Source organism: Porites lutea, chromosome 13 (assembly GCF_958299795.1).
Source record: "Porites lutea chromosome 13, jaPorLute2.1, whole genome shotgun sequence".
NCBI lineage: Eukaryota > Metazoa > Cnidaria > Anthozoa > Scleractinia > Poritidae > Porites > Porites lutea.
In genome coordinates this window covers 18,603,445-18,620,649 of record NC_133213.1, presented here as the reverse complement: position 1 = coordinate 18,620,649, position 17,205 = coordinate 18,603,445, and the positions used below count along the sequence as shown (strand labels likewise).

At 42.2% G+C, this 17,205-nt stretch overlaps 1 protein-coding gene across 1 annotated transcript; it reads right to left on the bottom strand.

Annotated features, from left to right (window-relative positions):
- Positions 1-1,950: 1,950 nt before the first annotated feature.
- LOC140922878 (transketolase-like protein 2) lies at positions 1,951-16,461 on the bottom strand. The gene is made up of 12 exons (XM_073372914.1): positions 16,304-16,461; positions 14,159-14,229; positions 13,347-13,393; positions 11,697-11,810; positions 11,111-11,208; positions 9,403-9,594; positions 8,090-8,217; positions 7,070-7,269; positions 6,051-6,372; positions 4,733-4,947; positions 3,404-3,620; positions 1,951-2,298 (listed from the first exon to the last, which is right to left on the bottom strand). The coding sequence occupies exons 1-12, from the start codon at positions 16,411-16,413 to the stop codon at positions 2,135-2,137; spliced, it is 1,878 nt and encodes a 625-aa protein (XP_073229015.1). The 5' UTR covers positions 16,414-16,461; the 3' UTR covers positions 1,951-2,134.
- Positions 16,462-17,205: the final 744 nt, after the last annotated feature.

Below are 17,205 nucleotides of genomic sequence, written 5' to 3'. Positions count from 1 at the left end.
AGCTGATGTAAAGCCTTTTTGTATTTTGGTGATACAATGCTTTAAGTTAATTTTGTCAACACTATTAAGTCAATTTTTCAACACTGTCAATTTATCAAGTAAAGAAACCGCTAGAATTTCGTCCCCCAACCGACCCCAAATTCCCCTTTCAGGTTACGACGCCAACTTTAAGGAGAGCTTTTAATATCACGTGCCCGTGGGGATGGTCGGCCTGTCAACACTTATTTTCCGTTAGACTACGAGTAGTCCCCCATTTTTCCTCAGGGATAGTAGAGCAAGCGAAACGCGAGCGCGCGTGAAAATCACCCCACGCGAGGAATTGCGACACGCGGCGGGGAGAGAGAATTATGATTTTCACGCCCGCTCGCGTTTCGCTTGCTCTACTATCCCTGAGGAAAAATGGGGGACTACTCGTAGTCTAATTTTCCATTTTCTTTTCTTTGTTTTTAGGCTCCGTCTTTATCACAGACAGTGAAATCCAGTTGGCTGGTTACGAGGCCTATTTATTCATCGAAATGTCCCCAGCACGCAAAAGGAAGAAATTTGGGAAACACCCACCCAGAACACCGCCTATTCCCCACCCTCCTCGAGGTCAGAACAGTTCCTGGTATGTTCACCTTTAAAAAGCCGCTGCTTCCCTGTCTGAACTGTAAGCTTCTTTAACCCAATTTAGAAGCCTAAAAACAGATGTGACAAACTTGTTTGTTTATACAGCGAATCAGTAAGGTCAAGTAGTAATTAAAAGAGGGCACTTTGACCTAAAATAGAAGGCCCCGTCTAAAAGCAAGAAATGTCGCACATGCCATGAACAAATCATTTTCCGAGGTGGAAATAACAGCTCATTGACGAGATCCATCTTCTCGTCGACATTCGTCACGATCCAAGAAGAAATGACGTAAAGTAAGGAAAGAAAGACCTGGGAACGAGGTTGCTGTCTGAGTTCACTGCAAGGTCGATGACGTTGTACTGTTGAAGCTTATTGAAAGTAGTTTTAAGGTGGCAATCTACAGTACGAATACGATATATATATATATATCTATGTTTTTCTTATGGCCCAGTTTTAAGTCCCTATTAACTGAGTGGAAGGGCCGGAGGGGAAAATATTTGGTTCGAGGTCAGGAAGTACGGACCTAGCGGAGCGAGGTCCGTGCGTCCTGACCGAGAGTCAAATACTTTCTCGTCCGGCCCGACCTTATTAAAGTTGGTTTTCACTAGCAACGGAGTCGTAAGCGGAGACGTAAGAGCACTTATGACCAAGTGATAATCAAAAATCGGAGTCGTAAGCGGAGTCATAAGCGCGACGGAATCGACGTCAAAAGAAAATGAATCAGAATGCTTCCGCTTTTGACTCCGTCGCTTACGATCAAGTGAAAACCAGCTTGTCGGGGTCGGAAGCAGAAGCGCAAGTTTAAACCAATCACAATTCACGTCCCCACGCTTTATGACTGGTTTAGTTCTTCTGCTTCTGCTTGCGACCCCGACAAACTAGTTTTCACTTGATCCTAATAGACGTACGGTAAGCGGAATCAGAACACTGTTTTCACTAGATCGTAAAGTTCTACGCTTCTGATTGCGACTCCGACTCCGTCGCTAGTGAAAACCATCCTCAAGCATTTTATCATATGAACGTTGAGCTTTTCCGGCCCCATCAGTTGATGCGTACGACCCTCATACGGGAGATTTTTTTCATATGTTTTTTCAAAGAAATTGCCCGTGAGGCCGTACGAGTCATTTGATATGAATCTTTACTTCCAACGACGAAAACGGATTAAATGGTCTCTGCACTTGTTTCGCTTTTACCCCGAGACGTGGTGGTCTAGCGCGTGATGTGAGGGGAGGGGAAAGCTGCCGCATATGTCCTCGATGTGGTATAGAATGCCCTTATATTCATTTGCAGGTCCGGCACGTTTTCAGAACGAGGCTGACACGAAAACGCATCTCACTCACTGATCATTATGGCTCTCCAAAATTACTTTAATGGCCTGACAGTTCTTAGAACTTATATCCCCAGGACAATTTTAGCTGAGGTAAACATCATCGACCCCGATTAATAAAAAAAGGAAAAGGATTATTTCATGTTTTTCGAATATTGCAAGTGTAACAGTGAAGGGAAATTTCATTCCTGAGATGGTCATTAAATGTTTTTAACAGCTTTGACAATGTGATTAGCACTGATTCCAAATAGATCCAGCAAAGCGTCCCCAGGCCCACTTCGAGGGATTTCTTTCACTGCCAAAATGCGCACAGTCACCCCACTCTCCTCTGCTACGGCAGCTAACACAGCCTCACCAATGCCACCTACAGGGGAAGTACAGTAAAAACCCTGGACTAAGAACCTGCACTCTCCCAAGTTAGCCTAAACAGGTTCTTACATAAATGATAATTAGCACAAATTTAAGCTAATTAGGGCATTAGCATTGTTTTTGCCTCGGATGGCAAATTCCCGGAGGTGGGGACTCTTGACTCTATTGTTTTTAGACTCCAAAACAATAGAGCTCTACCGGATTGTAAATTACACTTATAAAACTTTTATTAAATTGACCCCTGTTTCAAATTTTAGGCTGAACAGGTTCTTGTATAGAGGGGGCCTAGCTGGCAAGTTTTAGCCGAACTGGCTCTTGAAAACCAGGTTCTTATAGTCACGGATAATCTCTTTAATTTTTCAACCTAGGTCACCCAGCAACGCGAACGAAAACTTTGCTAAATAGATTTATCTGAAATAAACCATCGGTCTGGATTTATTGGAAATGAAAACAACAACGCAGGAAAACCTTTTCCTTTTATGTCAACTTGTTTTTAGCTTTAAATCAGAGCCAGGGCGTCTACTCTAGTCAACACAATACAAAAAATCAAAACAAGAAAAAAAATGCATGAAGCCAAAAAAATGCGCGGGAAAACGCATATGACTATAATGTGACCTAGTCAGATTCATTCTCGTCCCCAGAACCACTCGGCTTAATTTGTAACCGACCACGTAACCAAGAAACGACGGGCTCTGGGGACGAGAATGAGTCAGATTGAACTTCCGATTGGTCAGCAAATCACGTGATGAAGCAGAGCAAAATCGAAGCGCACAAATTTGCGCTGAGTTCTGAATTGGCTTTTAAAGTAATTTTAAGTCACTGTGAGGTCCCGGCTAAGCGATCAACTGTTTTCATCCAACATTCTATTAGTCATGAACAACTTGGGGTGGCTAAACGATTAAGTATTTTTTTGTAATGCAAAATGTTGGATGAAAAAGTCTGATATAGATCCAACATCGAAAGCCACTAATGAAAGACGCATCTAAAGTCGCTAAACGGCGAAACATGCTCCGGCTTCCGAAACAATGTTGGACAAAAAAGTTTGGCCGTTTAGCTGGGACTGAAAGAAATTCTGTCTAACTAGGATGTATAGTAAGTACCTTCAAGATAATGGTCCTCCACGGTCAGTATTTTGCCACCCACAGCCTTGGCATTCTGAACAATGGCTTCCTTGTCGATTGGCTTTATAGTGAAAGGATCCAAGATACGGATGTTAATATTTTCTTTAGCAAGCTCGTCAGCAGCTTTCAAGGCTTCGTCCAATGTGGCTCCCGCTCCAACAACAAGCACTGAATCTTTGGCAGTTTCACGAACGATCTACAAAGAAAAAATAGTTTCACATAAAAAAACGGGCCCGGTTCTTCGAGAGATGGTTAAGTTTAACGCAGGATTAAGCCAATTTTAAAGAAAGGTTTTCTTGCCTTTGAACTTGCAACTTGAGCTTACAAAATACTGTTGACTCTTTACTCTGAGATACAGTAATGATAACACAAAATTTTACTCTAAGCAGTACATAGGAAGGTAAAATACAAAACCAGAGCAAAATTTTAATCCAGGATTAGCGCTAACAGGCCTTTCAGGAACTGGGCACTCGTAACTAACTAAAAAGTTACGAGGTTTGCTTATATAAAATATCATTATATCTGAGATTTTTCTGACTTGTCAGCTTATGGAACTCGAACAGATTGAGTTTAGATCTAGAGGGATCGCTTTCCCACTGCAGTCCAGTCCATTTTGTTTTTAGGGGGAGTGGGAGGGGGAGAATAACCTAACAGGAAAAAGAGAGGGAGGGGTAGGAACTCTTTTCCTCTTTTCCCAATCACACTCCTTTGCTTTTCACTTTTTCCGCCCTCCCGACCCTCTATAGCTTTGGACGTTTGCGTAGTAAATGAAAAAAAGGACAGCTTCGTGACAAAAATAAATTTCAAACGGACAAAAAAGAAGAATTTTGGAAAACCATCAGGCTGACAATTTTCTGACAAGTCTCCTTCGCAAGCTTACAGGGGTAAGGGAAGAGAGTGCCGGCGAACTGCGAAAGGTGCGAGACACGCGAGAGGAGAATTTTTTTGCTCTCGTTACTGCGCGCATGTGCCCCCGGATCACTTGAGGTTTCTCGGTTACTGACTACCTACCCATCCCTTAAGTCACAATTTTGCCCTAAGTGAGAAGTAAGTGCTAATGTTGATTTTGGGGAGGGGTCAGGTGGTCAGTTACCCAAAAACCTGAATTGATCCCTGCCTCCACTGTGTACGGCTACGCTAAGTTGGGTGACCAGTTCTCACTGTCTAAAATTGGCCAAATTTGGCCGCTCATCTATTGCTCTCTTTGTCCTTCTAACTCGAGAAGCTTAAAGGTTCTGGCACCAAGGATGAGCCTAAAATCGAACCACAAAATATGCGCAGATAACACTATTCCTAATTTTAAGTTACCTTAGCTTTTCCAATTTCAAATACTTCGTCATTATTGTAGATGACAGGAGTCGGACCTCGAGTGGATCGGATAAAGGTCATGTACTTGTAGTTAGCCGCGAGTTCAACAGCGCGTTCACCCGAGACAGCATCACTTGGATAAAACACCACACAGTTCGGAATGGAACGGAACATAGCGATGTCTTCTAAAGCCATCTGGGAAGGCCCGTCCACACCTAGAAAAATACATAAAAAAAGAGAGAAAAGCTAATGCGAACGCCACAGAACAAAAAGAAGTTACTTCGATTTTCATTTCTTACGCAAATCTTACTGATTTCATCTGAATAAGCAACAAATAAAAATTTTGCCATACGGAACAGAGCGCTAGTGTCACGTATGAAGCTTACGGTGTGCGCGTCCGGAGGAGCTTAGTTGTGAATTAACATTGTAAACTACAATTCTGACATATCATCCGTGTCAGAAGTAACTTCTCAGTTTTCTTGAATTTTATTTTACTACGAAAAGCCTCTTTGTGTTGAATTTACTCCTTATATTACCGCCTTATTTCCTGCAGGGGTTTACGCGTTCGTTCACTAATTTTTGTTTCATTCTAGAACTACTTTCGATTATAAACACGGGAATAACCTCCTCGGCTTTCAGTGTTTCTTGGTACATTTTTCGCTAATACTACGCTCTGCATGTCGCATATTCGTTTGGGATCCTTTGCAGTTGTTCATTTGTCTCCTAAGAATTCATTCTTTATGTCGACGCTAACGCTTCGGCAACGCTCCTCAAGCATCAATTGCTCTATACAGAGCAACTTAGGAGACTAGCGGCCAATGACTTGCGGACAGATGTTTTCTCAAGAAAAGGAAATAAGAGACCTCTGGGCGCAGGCGAACACAGGACACATTATGGTACAACAAAAAGACATAATGGAGAGATTTACATACAAGGACGACTACGATAACGACATTTTATTTTAAGTTTTCTTGCCTATTCTCGGAAAAAAGACACCCCGGAAAGCTTCATCGTACTTTTTTTCACCACAAAAGTTAGTACGCTTAATTCCGTTGAAGGAGATAAAGCCCTCTACCGATCTCTAAATGATAAAATTCCTAAGATTTGATAACTCGTTTTCGCCACTACGGCATTTTCGCTAACACACATAGTAGTATGGCGACGGCTGCCACATTTTCCCGCCAAAATGACGTCGGTTTGCCCGCGTGCACTACTTAGTATTGCGAAAATCTCGTTCTCGTTGTCGTCCTCTTCTTAGAATCTAAGCTCTCTATTGAAGCAGGCAGGGAAGAGTTTCACGGAATCAGCAACAACTTACCAATAGAGACACCGGGGTGAGAGCCACAGAAGTTTGCAGAGGACTGGGACACAGCTGCCATGCGCAGTTGGTCGAAAGTGCGGGTAAAGAATGCAGCAAATGTACTGGAGAAAGTGATGGCACGACCTCGCGCGGCGCATCCCAAGGCCACACCCACCATATTCTGCTCGGCCACAAAGCATTCAATATGACGTTCAGGGAATGCTTTTCTGTATTCCAGAGAGAAGGTGGAGTTCTTCATGTCTCCGTCTAGAGCTATCACGCGGTCGCACGTGTTACCGAGCTTGATGAGAGCTTTGGCATACGCCTGACGAACAGCAACCTAAACAGAGAAAATAGGAAGCTTCAGCAACGACGACTCGACGTCTCTTTAAAAGTGAATTCGCGCTGTTTCAAAATTCATCGCTGTTATTCAGTTTTTCTTTCAATTTGTCAAATGTTGGTGATTTTTTCTGGAGTCGAATTCTAAAGGACTCTATCTAATTAGAAAATCGTTTTCTTCCGTTTACGTCCTCAACAAAACCGTGAAATTAGGCATTTTCACGTCGTGGTCGAGTAACGACGGTAAAGAAAGGTACAAAAATGCGTGACGCACGTGCAAATTGCTTTTTGGTCGTTCTCCTTGCCATCGCCGTCCTCGTGACTTAAGACCTTGTTTACATGGAGTAGGGGACCCCGGTCTAGTGGGGTAGGTTTCTTTTGTTTTGTGTCCTCCAGAGCGTGAAAACAAAGGAAACCAACCCCACTAGACCGGGGTCCCTCACTCCATGTAAACAGACCCTTAAGCTACCTAATAAATTAGACGTAAATTGTCTGCAAACTAGAACTTAAACTAATAATAACCAAAGGTTACGGAGTGTGGACGACAACTGATCAAAGGTCAAAACGCTTTTGCTCCATCCCTGTCCTTCGCCTTACCCACCTAATATAACTCAAGCGTATTTAGCTTGATTGTTTGACATATCATCGGTCAAAGCTGACTGTATGCGGCAATAAACGGTCCATTTAAGCCTGCGTACCTTTTCTCCAACAGTGTAACTAGGTGGTGAGGACAGTTTGACATCGGAGAGATCAATGGTGGTCACGTTATCATCAATGACGGGTTGAGGTCCCAGGCTATTGGGTCCATTAAACGTGATCGTCTTCTTCAATATCTCCACAGCTGCCCGGCCTTTGTCACCAAGAGCCTTCCCATGAAAGTTATCCAGATTTTCTACTCCTAAAATATGGGGAAAAAAGGAAAAGGTTTTTTGAAAAAGCCAAAGGATATTTTTCAGTCACGGATACACAAAAATTGTAATAGTTTTGTGATAACTGCTCTGAGATGCTAAGTAAACCAAACGATAGCTGTCAAACACACTTTCCTATTTATTCTACTGCACAAGGCTGTTCTCGTGAGTTTGCAGAATGAACCTTAAAGCTGTTCTTCAAATGAAAGCTACTGAGCAGTACTTTCCCGTGGTACTGTTTATTATGTTGTACAAGGTGGTTCTAACTTTTGAGTCTGTGATGAAATCCTCAAGTGCAACCATTCAAATAAAAGCTGATGAGTAGTACTTTCCTGTGGTACTGTTTATTATGCTGTACAAGGTAGTTCTAACTTTTGAGTCTGTGGATGAAATCCTAAAGTTTGACCATTCAAATAAAAGCTACTGAGCAGTACTTTCCTGTAGTACTGTTTATTATGCTGTACAAGGTAGTTCTAACTTTTGACTCTACTGATGAAATCCTGAAGTTTGACCATTCAAATAAAAGCTACTGAGCAATACTTTCCTGTGGTACTGTTTAATATGCTGTAAAAGGTGGCTCTAACTTTTGAGTCTATGGATGAAATCCTTAAGTGTAACCATTCAAATGAAAGCTTCTGAGCAGTAATTTCCTGTGGTGCTGTTTATTACAATGTATTCATTTTTATTGTGTGGAATAAAAATACAATTCTAAAACGTAATTATCCATATAGGCACGGCCTTTTCACCCCGTTCTCTCCCTGATTTCAAATGGAAAAGGTCATCTTAGGCATTTTAAACAACGCTATATACCTGGTACACCTCTTCCTTTGAACGTCTTAGCTAGAATGGCTGTTGGACGATTCTTTGTTGTTTTGGCCTCATAAAATGCTTTGCACACAGCCTCAACATCATGACCATCGATCACAAGGCTGTTCCAGCTGGAAAAAATATCATTTATACATTTGAGAAGTATAGTTCAACTTTGTTATTCCACAACATCGTCCGCATGGACGCAATAAAGCAGTAGAGACTGTGTTTTATTACATTGCTAAGTCTGTGTGTGGGACATCCTTTGAGACCCAGGGGCGGTTTGACGGGTCGGGATAAACGGCGGCGAAAGGTTTCAAGAACGGTCGGGAGAGCCCTTAGGATACTATTCTTAACGAACCAGTTCCACCACTTAGTCAAATGCTTGTCCCTGACTGGGCATAAAAAATATTTTTGTACCCAATCGGAGACCAACATCTATCGCGCTGCTTTCGTGATCTTCTTATGCGAAGAGTTTACCTGCAAACTCGACTGTTCGCCGTACCTGTCTCGCTCACTGAAAACTCTTCGCGAGAGCCAGACAGGTGCACGGCGAACAGTGGTATTTGCAGGTAAACCCCTTCTTATAAGAAGATCATGAAAGCAGCGCGAAAGATGCTGGCCTCCAATCAGAGACAAGCATTCGAATGAGTCGTGGAACTGGTTTGTTATTTTATGAAGAGCAGCATCCTAGGGGCTCTCTCGCCCGTTCTTTAAAACTTTCGCCGCCGTTTATCCCCACCCGACAGACCTCCCTGGGTCTCTGAGGATGTGGGTGGGCATGATGAAGTGAATCCTACTTTCTGATTGGCTACTTGAGCGTGGAACATGGGCCTCTCGGGATTTCCCGCGTTGGTCCTGCAAGAAAACGTTCTCTTTTTGCCATACAATAAATCCTTTATTGACCAAACTCGTTCGATCAAGATGGCTGTATACTGACCTCGTTCTTCCTACATTTTTATTGACCTCGACTTCGTCTCGGACAATAAAAGTGAAACGCAAAAAAGAACTTGGCCAATAGGAAGCTTAAGCAACGAGAACGAGGACGGGTACAAAAACGTCACTAACGTGATTAGCGGACTAACTGGTTTATGTGTATACCTTCTCTAATTTATTCCTTTCCCAAATCAACATCATTTCTCAAAAAAAAAAAAAACAACCAGACTGCCCCAGACTGTCCCCTTCAGATCTTTTGCAGAGCAATGTAGAGAGATAGGGGGCCTGGAACTTCACTGATGACGTGACGATTACGTATCACAGGATTTTTGGCACGAACGTCTTCAGTCTGGTGCCGTCTAACTTCTACGTTTACTCACCCAAAAGCCTCCGTCCTTCTCTTGTAAGCATCGAAATCATGTTCAAACATTGTGGGGTCACTCTGTCCAAGACGATTAACATCAAAGATGGCGCACAGGTTGTCAAGCTTGTAATAACTTGCAAAGTTCATGGCTTCCCAGATAGAACCCTCGGACGATTCCGCGTCACCAACGAGGCAGAACACGCGATAACTGAAAAACAACCCTGAAAAACTCAGCGCTTTATCGTAATGAAGGGCTTTGGTCGTTTGGTTAAGGCGGTGGCTCATAATATACTTACAAGTAGACATCAGCTTTCAATAGTCTATGCTCCTATAGTGGAGGCGTGTGTGGCCGAGCGGTTAACACCTCGAAGTGCGGATCTGGAGATTCGGGGTTCAAGCCTCGGTCGCCCGTCACGTTGTTTCATTAGACAAGAAACATTACTCTACTTTGTCTCTCCTTCAACCAGGCCCGGGTTGTTCAAACAATGGATAGCACTCTCCACTGGATAAATCACTATCCAGTATCACGAAAATCAATTACATTATCCGCTGGAGAGTTATTTGTCCGGTGGATAGCGTTATCCTGCTTTTAACTGACAACAACTGGGCGAGGTGTATACATGGATACCGGCGACATACTGCTGAGGGGTAACCCTTCGATGGACTACCATCCTGTCCAGGGGGGAGTAGCAATACTCCTAGGCTTGCTTCATGCTACGGAAACCGGAAATAAGCTTCGGCCGTTTGGGCCTTTGGCTCTTATGCGCCTTTACCCGTCCTCCTATAACCCTTAGAAATGACGTCTGGTCAAAATCTTTAAAACTCACGATTTTACTGCTAAGTTTGGACATTCTGACGTCATCCTTATGATCTACACGAGTATACCGCAGAGGAGACCATGGAAAATTGTTGTCTATTTGTTAAATATGATATTTTGATTTTTTACTTGAAAGTTTTAACGTTCATTTCTTGTAGATTTTCTTGAAAATCGCCTTCAGGACGGAGAAAATCGATTTGAGTCATCATCCCTTTGATCCCATGGTCTCCTTGTCTATGCTTTCACACCACGTCATTCTGTGCGCGAGAGATTGTAACCCGGTTATTGTAAAATACAGTACTTTTATGTAGCTTAGTAAAAAGGGGACTATAATTTAATTGCCATATACAGTGAAACCTCTATTAAGCGGACACCTTTGGGACCTTCCTAAGTGTCCGCTTAATAGAGGGTGTCCGCTTAAGGTACTGTGATAAAATTGCATGTTGTTAAAGAAGCCATCCAGACTTCAAGTTCATTACCTTTCATTACCAACTTTAATTTGTTTGTAAATCCAAAAACATTTTGACTTCAGTACGTATTTCAAGGACGTAATCCAATACTACTGTTGTCAATTTAGTCCGGTGTCCGCTTAATAGAGGTTATTAACAATAGAAATAAGCCAAATACAACATATTTTAGAGTGCGCGTCCGCTTAATAGAGGTGTCCGCTGAATAGGGGTTTGTTATAAAGGGAAATATCACGTTCGTTTCGGGACCCGGCTTAGTGTCCGCTTAATACAGGGTGTCCGCTTAATAGAGGTTTCACTGTAAATTTATACTTCTTATATGAGATTCGGCTTTTCAAAAAAAAACACTGTTGTTAGCCAACTTGTAGCCATAACCTCCCCACCCGGCTGAGAAAACGTGGAGGGAGGGGGAGGGTACGATTACAGATCACATGTTTCACCTTGCTTTGTCGAAGTACTTTCCAATGTAGGCCATCCCGCATGCGCAACTCAGACCTTGACCCAGTGAGCCTGTGGCGAAGTCGATGAAGCTCAGTCGCTATGAAACAACAAAACGGTAACATACATGATAGACACATTGAATTCTGTAAAGCTGGTAGTAATATGTGAAAATTAACTTCGCAAGACGTATTCTTTAGATCCCATACCAGGGGCGTAGCCATCCTAGAAGCCCGTAGGCCAGCTATTTAATATAAGTCTTATAAAATCGGAAAATTGAACTTAAGTATGAGATACGATCGAGTTCAGAGGGTGTTCAACAATTGCAGAAAAGAGAATTATTGTGGTGGAAAACGCACTACATAACACCATTTTGGATTTATCAAAGTAACGCTCTGCGCATGACCAGATGGTAAAACCACTGACTGAAAAAATTTTAAACTTAACCTCGCCAGTTACGTGTGAATAGAGCGGAAATATTAAACGGTTCCGTGTGAACGAAATATTCGATCGCATTTTTTCAGCCTGTCGAGAAGTCGCCATGCGATCACAGCCTCATTAAATAATAAGCAAAGGCAAGGTACTTACAGGGGTGGGGTGACCTTCAAGATCAGAGTCGATTGATCGCAATTTTGCAAGTTCTGAGACGGGAAACAAACCAGCTTCTGCCCATGCAGCATACAGAATCGGGGCGGCATGTCCCTAAAACAGAAGTATCAACATCATCATAATCACAACATCTTCATCACCATCACCATCTATAGAATTCATTACCTCTACCACCACCACCATCAACAACATCATCATCATTATTACCACCACCACCTCCACCACCACTACTATCATAGCCCCCCTTTCCCTTTTTAAAGTGGCTCGACCAGGAGCCGAGTAAGTAAGTAATCGGCTCCTGGCACGACCCAGTATTTTTGTAGGTACACCTTCCATCTTTGAATCTCTTATACTTAAAAAAATTTATCTTTAATGTAAAAACATTATAACACATGTATTACACATAGACTGAACTTTAGTATGATATTATTTTTTGTGCAATCAGAATAAATATCACGTCACAATGACGTCACAGTAGTTTTAGCTCTAAATCGAATTTCTGCCCTGAACGGCATTTTCTTTGGAAATGCTTTACGGTACGTATACTTTGAGTGCCTGCCTTCGGTTGTGCGAAGTTTCACAAAAATGAATCTATAAGAGGAATTTCGAGATATCTTTGAATTTCTACAAAAAGTTTATAAATTGTGCCTGAATTGAAGGCTGGACTTGATGCAGACAAATTTGCTACTTACTGGATGCTTCCGAAAAGTTTTTATCACTGATTCGTTTTGCAAATGACCTTTGTACACTCTACAACCAGCTAAACGCAAGTAGACTTGCGCGATTTCGAAAAAACATGAAAACATGTGAATCAGTAAAACGCAATGCTGAGGCTCTCTAATTTCCAAGGCTACTTTCACGAAAACAGCGATTAATTAAACCAAAATTCGTCGATAGATTTTCATTAAAAAAATTCAGTGCTGCAATTGATCAATGCACTATCAAATCCCCGAATTTCGAGTTGTCTAACGTAGAATTTACCGTGCCTGGTTTCCCTCTGAAATCTTTCTGCGATTTGGATGCTGTAGAAAGGGTGAAAACTGACAATAGCGAATAGATTAGGGAGGGCAACCAGGCGCGGTAAATTCCCGCGTATCCTTTATCGATGCAGAAAATTGGAACGCCTTACTGCATGGGTATTTGATCGATGTCGTTCTAAACTTGAGACAATAGAAAATCCCAGAACAAAAACTATGGCATCGCTTCAATAGTTACTCAATTTTGCGCCGACGTTAGACAACTTAAAAAGTTTTCAATGGACACGAAATTCGGCGATTTTATAGTATACTGATCAATTGCAGCACTGAAATTTTTTAAAGAAAATCTATCGACGAATTTTTGTTTCGAGCCACCTTAAATCAAGTTTCCGCCTTATATGGTTCTGCCTCCTCCTCCTAGGTGTTAGCCTCCCACGCAGACGTTCTTAGAGGTTCGTCACGCGTTCCTGCGTGGGGCAGGAACGCGTGACGAACCCCTAAGAACGTCTGCGTGGGAGGCTGTCTAGGTGTAAGAGGTCTCCTAAAATTTCATATTTCAGTACTAAAAGGTTTAGTTGTAATGACGCTCCATTCTTTAGAAAATTATGCTTTTCCAAAAAAATTATTAACTCTATTCGCAAAATTAACTTACCTTTGATAAAACGAATCGGTCACTTGAAAGATCTCTAGGTTCAGAAACTAGAAGGAAAACATCGAAACAGTGAGTCTATTATTCAACCTTTCCCTAGCCATGTTCCAAGCTCCGAGATAGTCGAGTCCACGGAATTTAGAACGCACGAACAGGAAAATAATACGGGAAGAAACTGGGGAGAGGAAGGGTGGCTCCCTTCCGCCACGCCCCTTTTCCCAGATCACGTGCTCATATATTCGCGTGTCTTTCACTTACGCGTCATTCCTATTATCTGAGAGCCTGGAACGGGCTAAGCTTTTCCTGAATAAGAAAACATGGGTCACTCTTTACACAGAAGAATTAAAAGTGTACCGCCAAATCAATCGACTGCTGACGTAGATTGAAATTGTTCTATGTTTGACATTCAACACTGAATTCAATCCAACAACAGATCAAGCTCCCCCAAAGCCTCAATTAATGAATTAAAACCACTGTCCTTTTGTACTCACTGAGACTTTAGTAGCCTCCCCTCAGATGTCCTTTGGGGTTCGTTTGTCACGAACCCCAAAGGACGTCTGCGGGGAGGCTAAGACTTTAGAGGCTCCAATAGGGAAAGGTACAGTAGTATGGTGTGGTCAAAAATAGAAGATACCTGACACGCATAGATCCAGCTTAAAAATAGGACTGGAACATGAGGACGGGGACGTTGGGACGCTAGCTTGCGTGCCAGGCGTGGGTTAACTTCTTTGGTTAGTTTTTACAGAGAGCGCGAGGAGAAATCGTGAAGTTTTCGCGTCATGCATTCAGTAAGAATATTTATGATTTCAACTCACCTTTATAGCGCATGGTGTGAAAAAATAAAACTGACAAGATTTCCGCAATAGAGCAACACGAAGTTGGATGCCTGCAAAATGAACTCAAGTCTTTAGAATGCAATGATTTTCACTTAATAAAGCAGATGTAACAACTGATTCATGATTCAGGGTGCATATGTCCAGATATGAAGCACGCAGGAAGTTTAAAGAGCACGACGGAAGCGTAATAGGTCCTCAAGGGGTAGCCAAGAGCAACTCCAGCAACTTGATGTAGTATCGTAAGCGGTTCAGTATTTCTCAATTAGTAGAAGAGAAGTGAGCTGAAATTTGTCCTGTAGGTTTCCGTAACATTTAACTAACTTGTGACAAACCGACAGCTTCTGAGCTTTGCCGAAATTCCTGCATCATAAGAAATGACTGCTTCGTTTGAAGGTCCCTGGTCTGGCCAATGGTTCCTTGGCCCGGCCACTTTAGCCACTTCGTAAGCCTGTATGCAAACTGCGCGCAAAAAGAAACGTTCCAAGCACCATCAGATCTAAATTCCCGCATATTTTCTATAGGGATCGCGCACTTAAACTTCGAAACCAAAAGGAGACTTCTGTGTAAAGAGCTATAGTTTGGTCTGTTTTCTCTAAGATATCTGTTCGGAGAAACAAATATTGACTAGAATTTTCCATGAGGATGGCTAAAAATTTCTAGAGATGACCGTTCAATGATGATGTACAATTTTCGAAGCTTATCCAATAAATTCCCTAGGGTTTTCTGAAGTTTTGCTTTTCACTCCCCGAGTTATATAAGGGTAGAAAAAGGAAACGCAAAATATTCGGATTCCAAAAGGGGGAGTGTAAAATGAAGACCACGGACTGACTGCGGACAATTGCTTTTAGGGTTAGAAAACAATGGGGCTGTTGTTGTCAAGTTCTCATTTGCAAGGTTATGTTAAAACAATAATCCGCAGTCTGCGTTTTACAATGACCGATTCCAAAGTGCGATGAAGAGCGGAAAAAGAAAAAAAATTACTTTCATAAAACTTTAAATTGCATCTAAAATTTTCGGGAAAATAATACTGAAGCCCTTGTAGTTTGTAGAGATTCAAGTTGCCCTAAGATGATCGAACAGACACTTAGGCCCAGTTCAGACGTCGTGCTTCTGCCGTGCCAACTGTGGCACGGCAGGAAGACAACTTTGATTCAGACGCCGTGCCAGAGTCGAACCAAATTCAGGATTTACTGATGCCTCGGTAACAATTCTTCTCCCAACTCCCCGTGGGAACGCAATCTCGCCAAAATACATTAATATAATTTATGAATTTTGTTTAGCGCGGCAGAAGCACGACGTTTGAATCGCTGCCGTGCCGGAGCCGTATAGCACGGCAGCGCTTGTCGAACTTAATTGCTTGCCGAACTTAATTCAAAAGTTTGATTCAGACGCCGTGCTTCTGCCGTGCTTTTGTCGAACTTAATTCCTGAATTTAGTTCGGCACGGCAGAAGCACGACGTCTGAACTGGGCCTTATGAGCGCCGCTTAGAATACATTTGTTATGATCTAAAAATACCCTGGGCAGCTTAAAAAGTGTTTTCAATACATTTAAGAGGAAATCGTCGTTAAGTGCCCATGTCTAATGACACTAGTTCGACGGTTGATTCAGACATCGAACTTAACAATGGTCGTCGTAAATGCGGTTGAAACGAAGTCGCTCCTTAGTCGAAATTCCCATAGCGAAAGTTTACATGAGAAGTCGCTTAAGATTAGATAACATTCAAAAAGAATCCATATTGACATGGAAAACTATCAACGCACCAAAAAAAACATTTTTGAGCGAAAAACTTGCCAGAAATGATTTTCACGCGCCATAGCAACACGACGTGCTCAATGGGAGTATGAAGCACGCTTGCGATGTTGAATTTGATTGGGCAAATGTTCCACAGTAGAAGCTCGGTATAACGAAGGGCCAAGGAACTGGCAAAATACGTTTACTATGACGAGCTTTCGTTTTATAATTATCGAGGGGCTTTCTACATATATTTGACTTTTACTGACGCGAAGAATACTACCGTTTGTTATACCGAAAACTTCGTTAATATTCAGATAAGTACCAGATAGGTACTTTGAGGGTCGTTAAGTCGAGGTTCCACTATACACATGTTTTAATTAAATACATACCCTGAACCAGCTGCATTCGTAGATTCTATGCTGTGAATCCGTAGTTTAGTGGCTATGTCTTGTAAAGCTTGAAGCGTCCTCTCGTCTAGTTTGTGGTAAGCGTTCTCCATTTTGACTTGTTCCTGCAATGCCGTTACCACACACTGTTTTCACGCAGACCATAATGCACCTTGTTTACCAAGCCGGGACGGGGGGGGGGGGTACTCCGGATTTCAAGTGACGGGAGATCGAATGGGGGCAAAAATAAAACCCAAAAGAATCTCTGCACAAACAATTAACCCACAAAAAATCCCATGCCGAATTTCCTAGCCTTTAGAATTTCCAGAAGGCATTAAATGATATAACACGAAAACTAAAAACATTAGAAATTGAATGTTTGTGCCGTTGTTTCTTCGGCAAAATCTGAAGTTATCATTCGCAAGCACGAATCTTCAGATTGTTTTGAATACCCAAAAAATCCCTACTTAAATCAAGCCACCCAAATTTTCCTACCACCAAAAAAATACCGGAATAGAAAATTTCAAACCCGAAAATCCTTCCATCATTCCCGTCACCTGAAATCCGGAGTACAACCCTCCCCCCCGGGCTTGTGTTCCTGCCTAAAATTTTGCATAACCATTGTCTCCTGTTTCTCGTTGGACGACGTTCCCAGGAGAAATTGGAAACAATGGCCATGCAAAATTTTAGTGAATAGAGACAATTGAACAACACAACCGCAAAAAAACGCGTATCCATTGGATCAACTCATTTACATGTACATGTCGCGGTGCCGTGGCAGCGAGGAGGGAGTTAGTTTTATCCGGTTCCAGTGAACACCTTTACATCGCAGCAGCGGTGTATTAAATACAATCTTTTGCAAAAAAATTGTCCCATTCTCAGCGAATAGCGAAAAAAAAACGGCA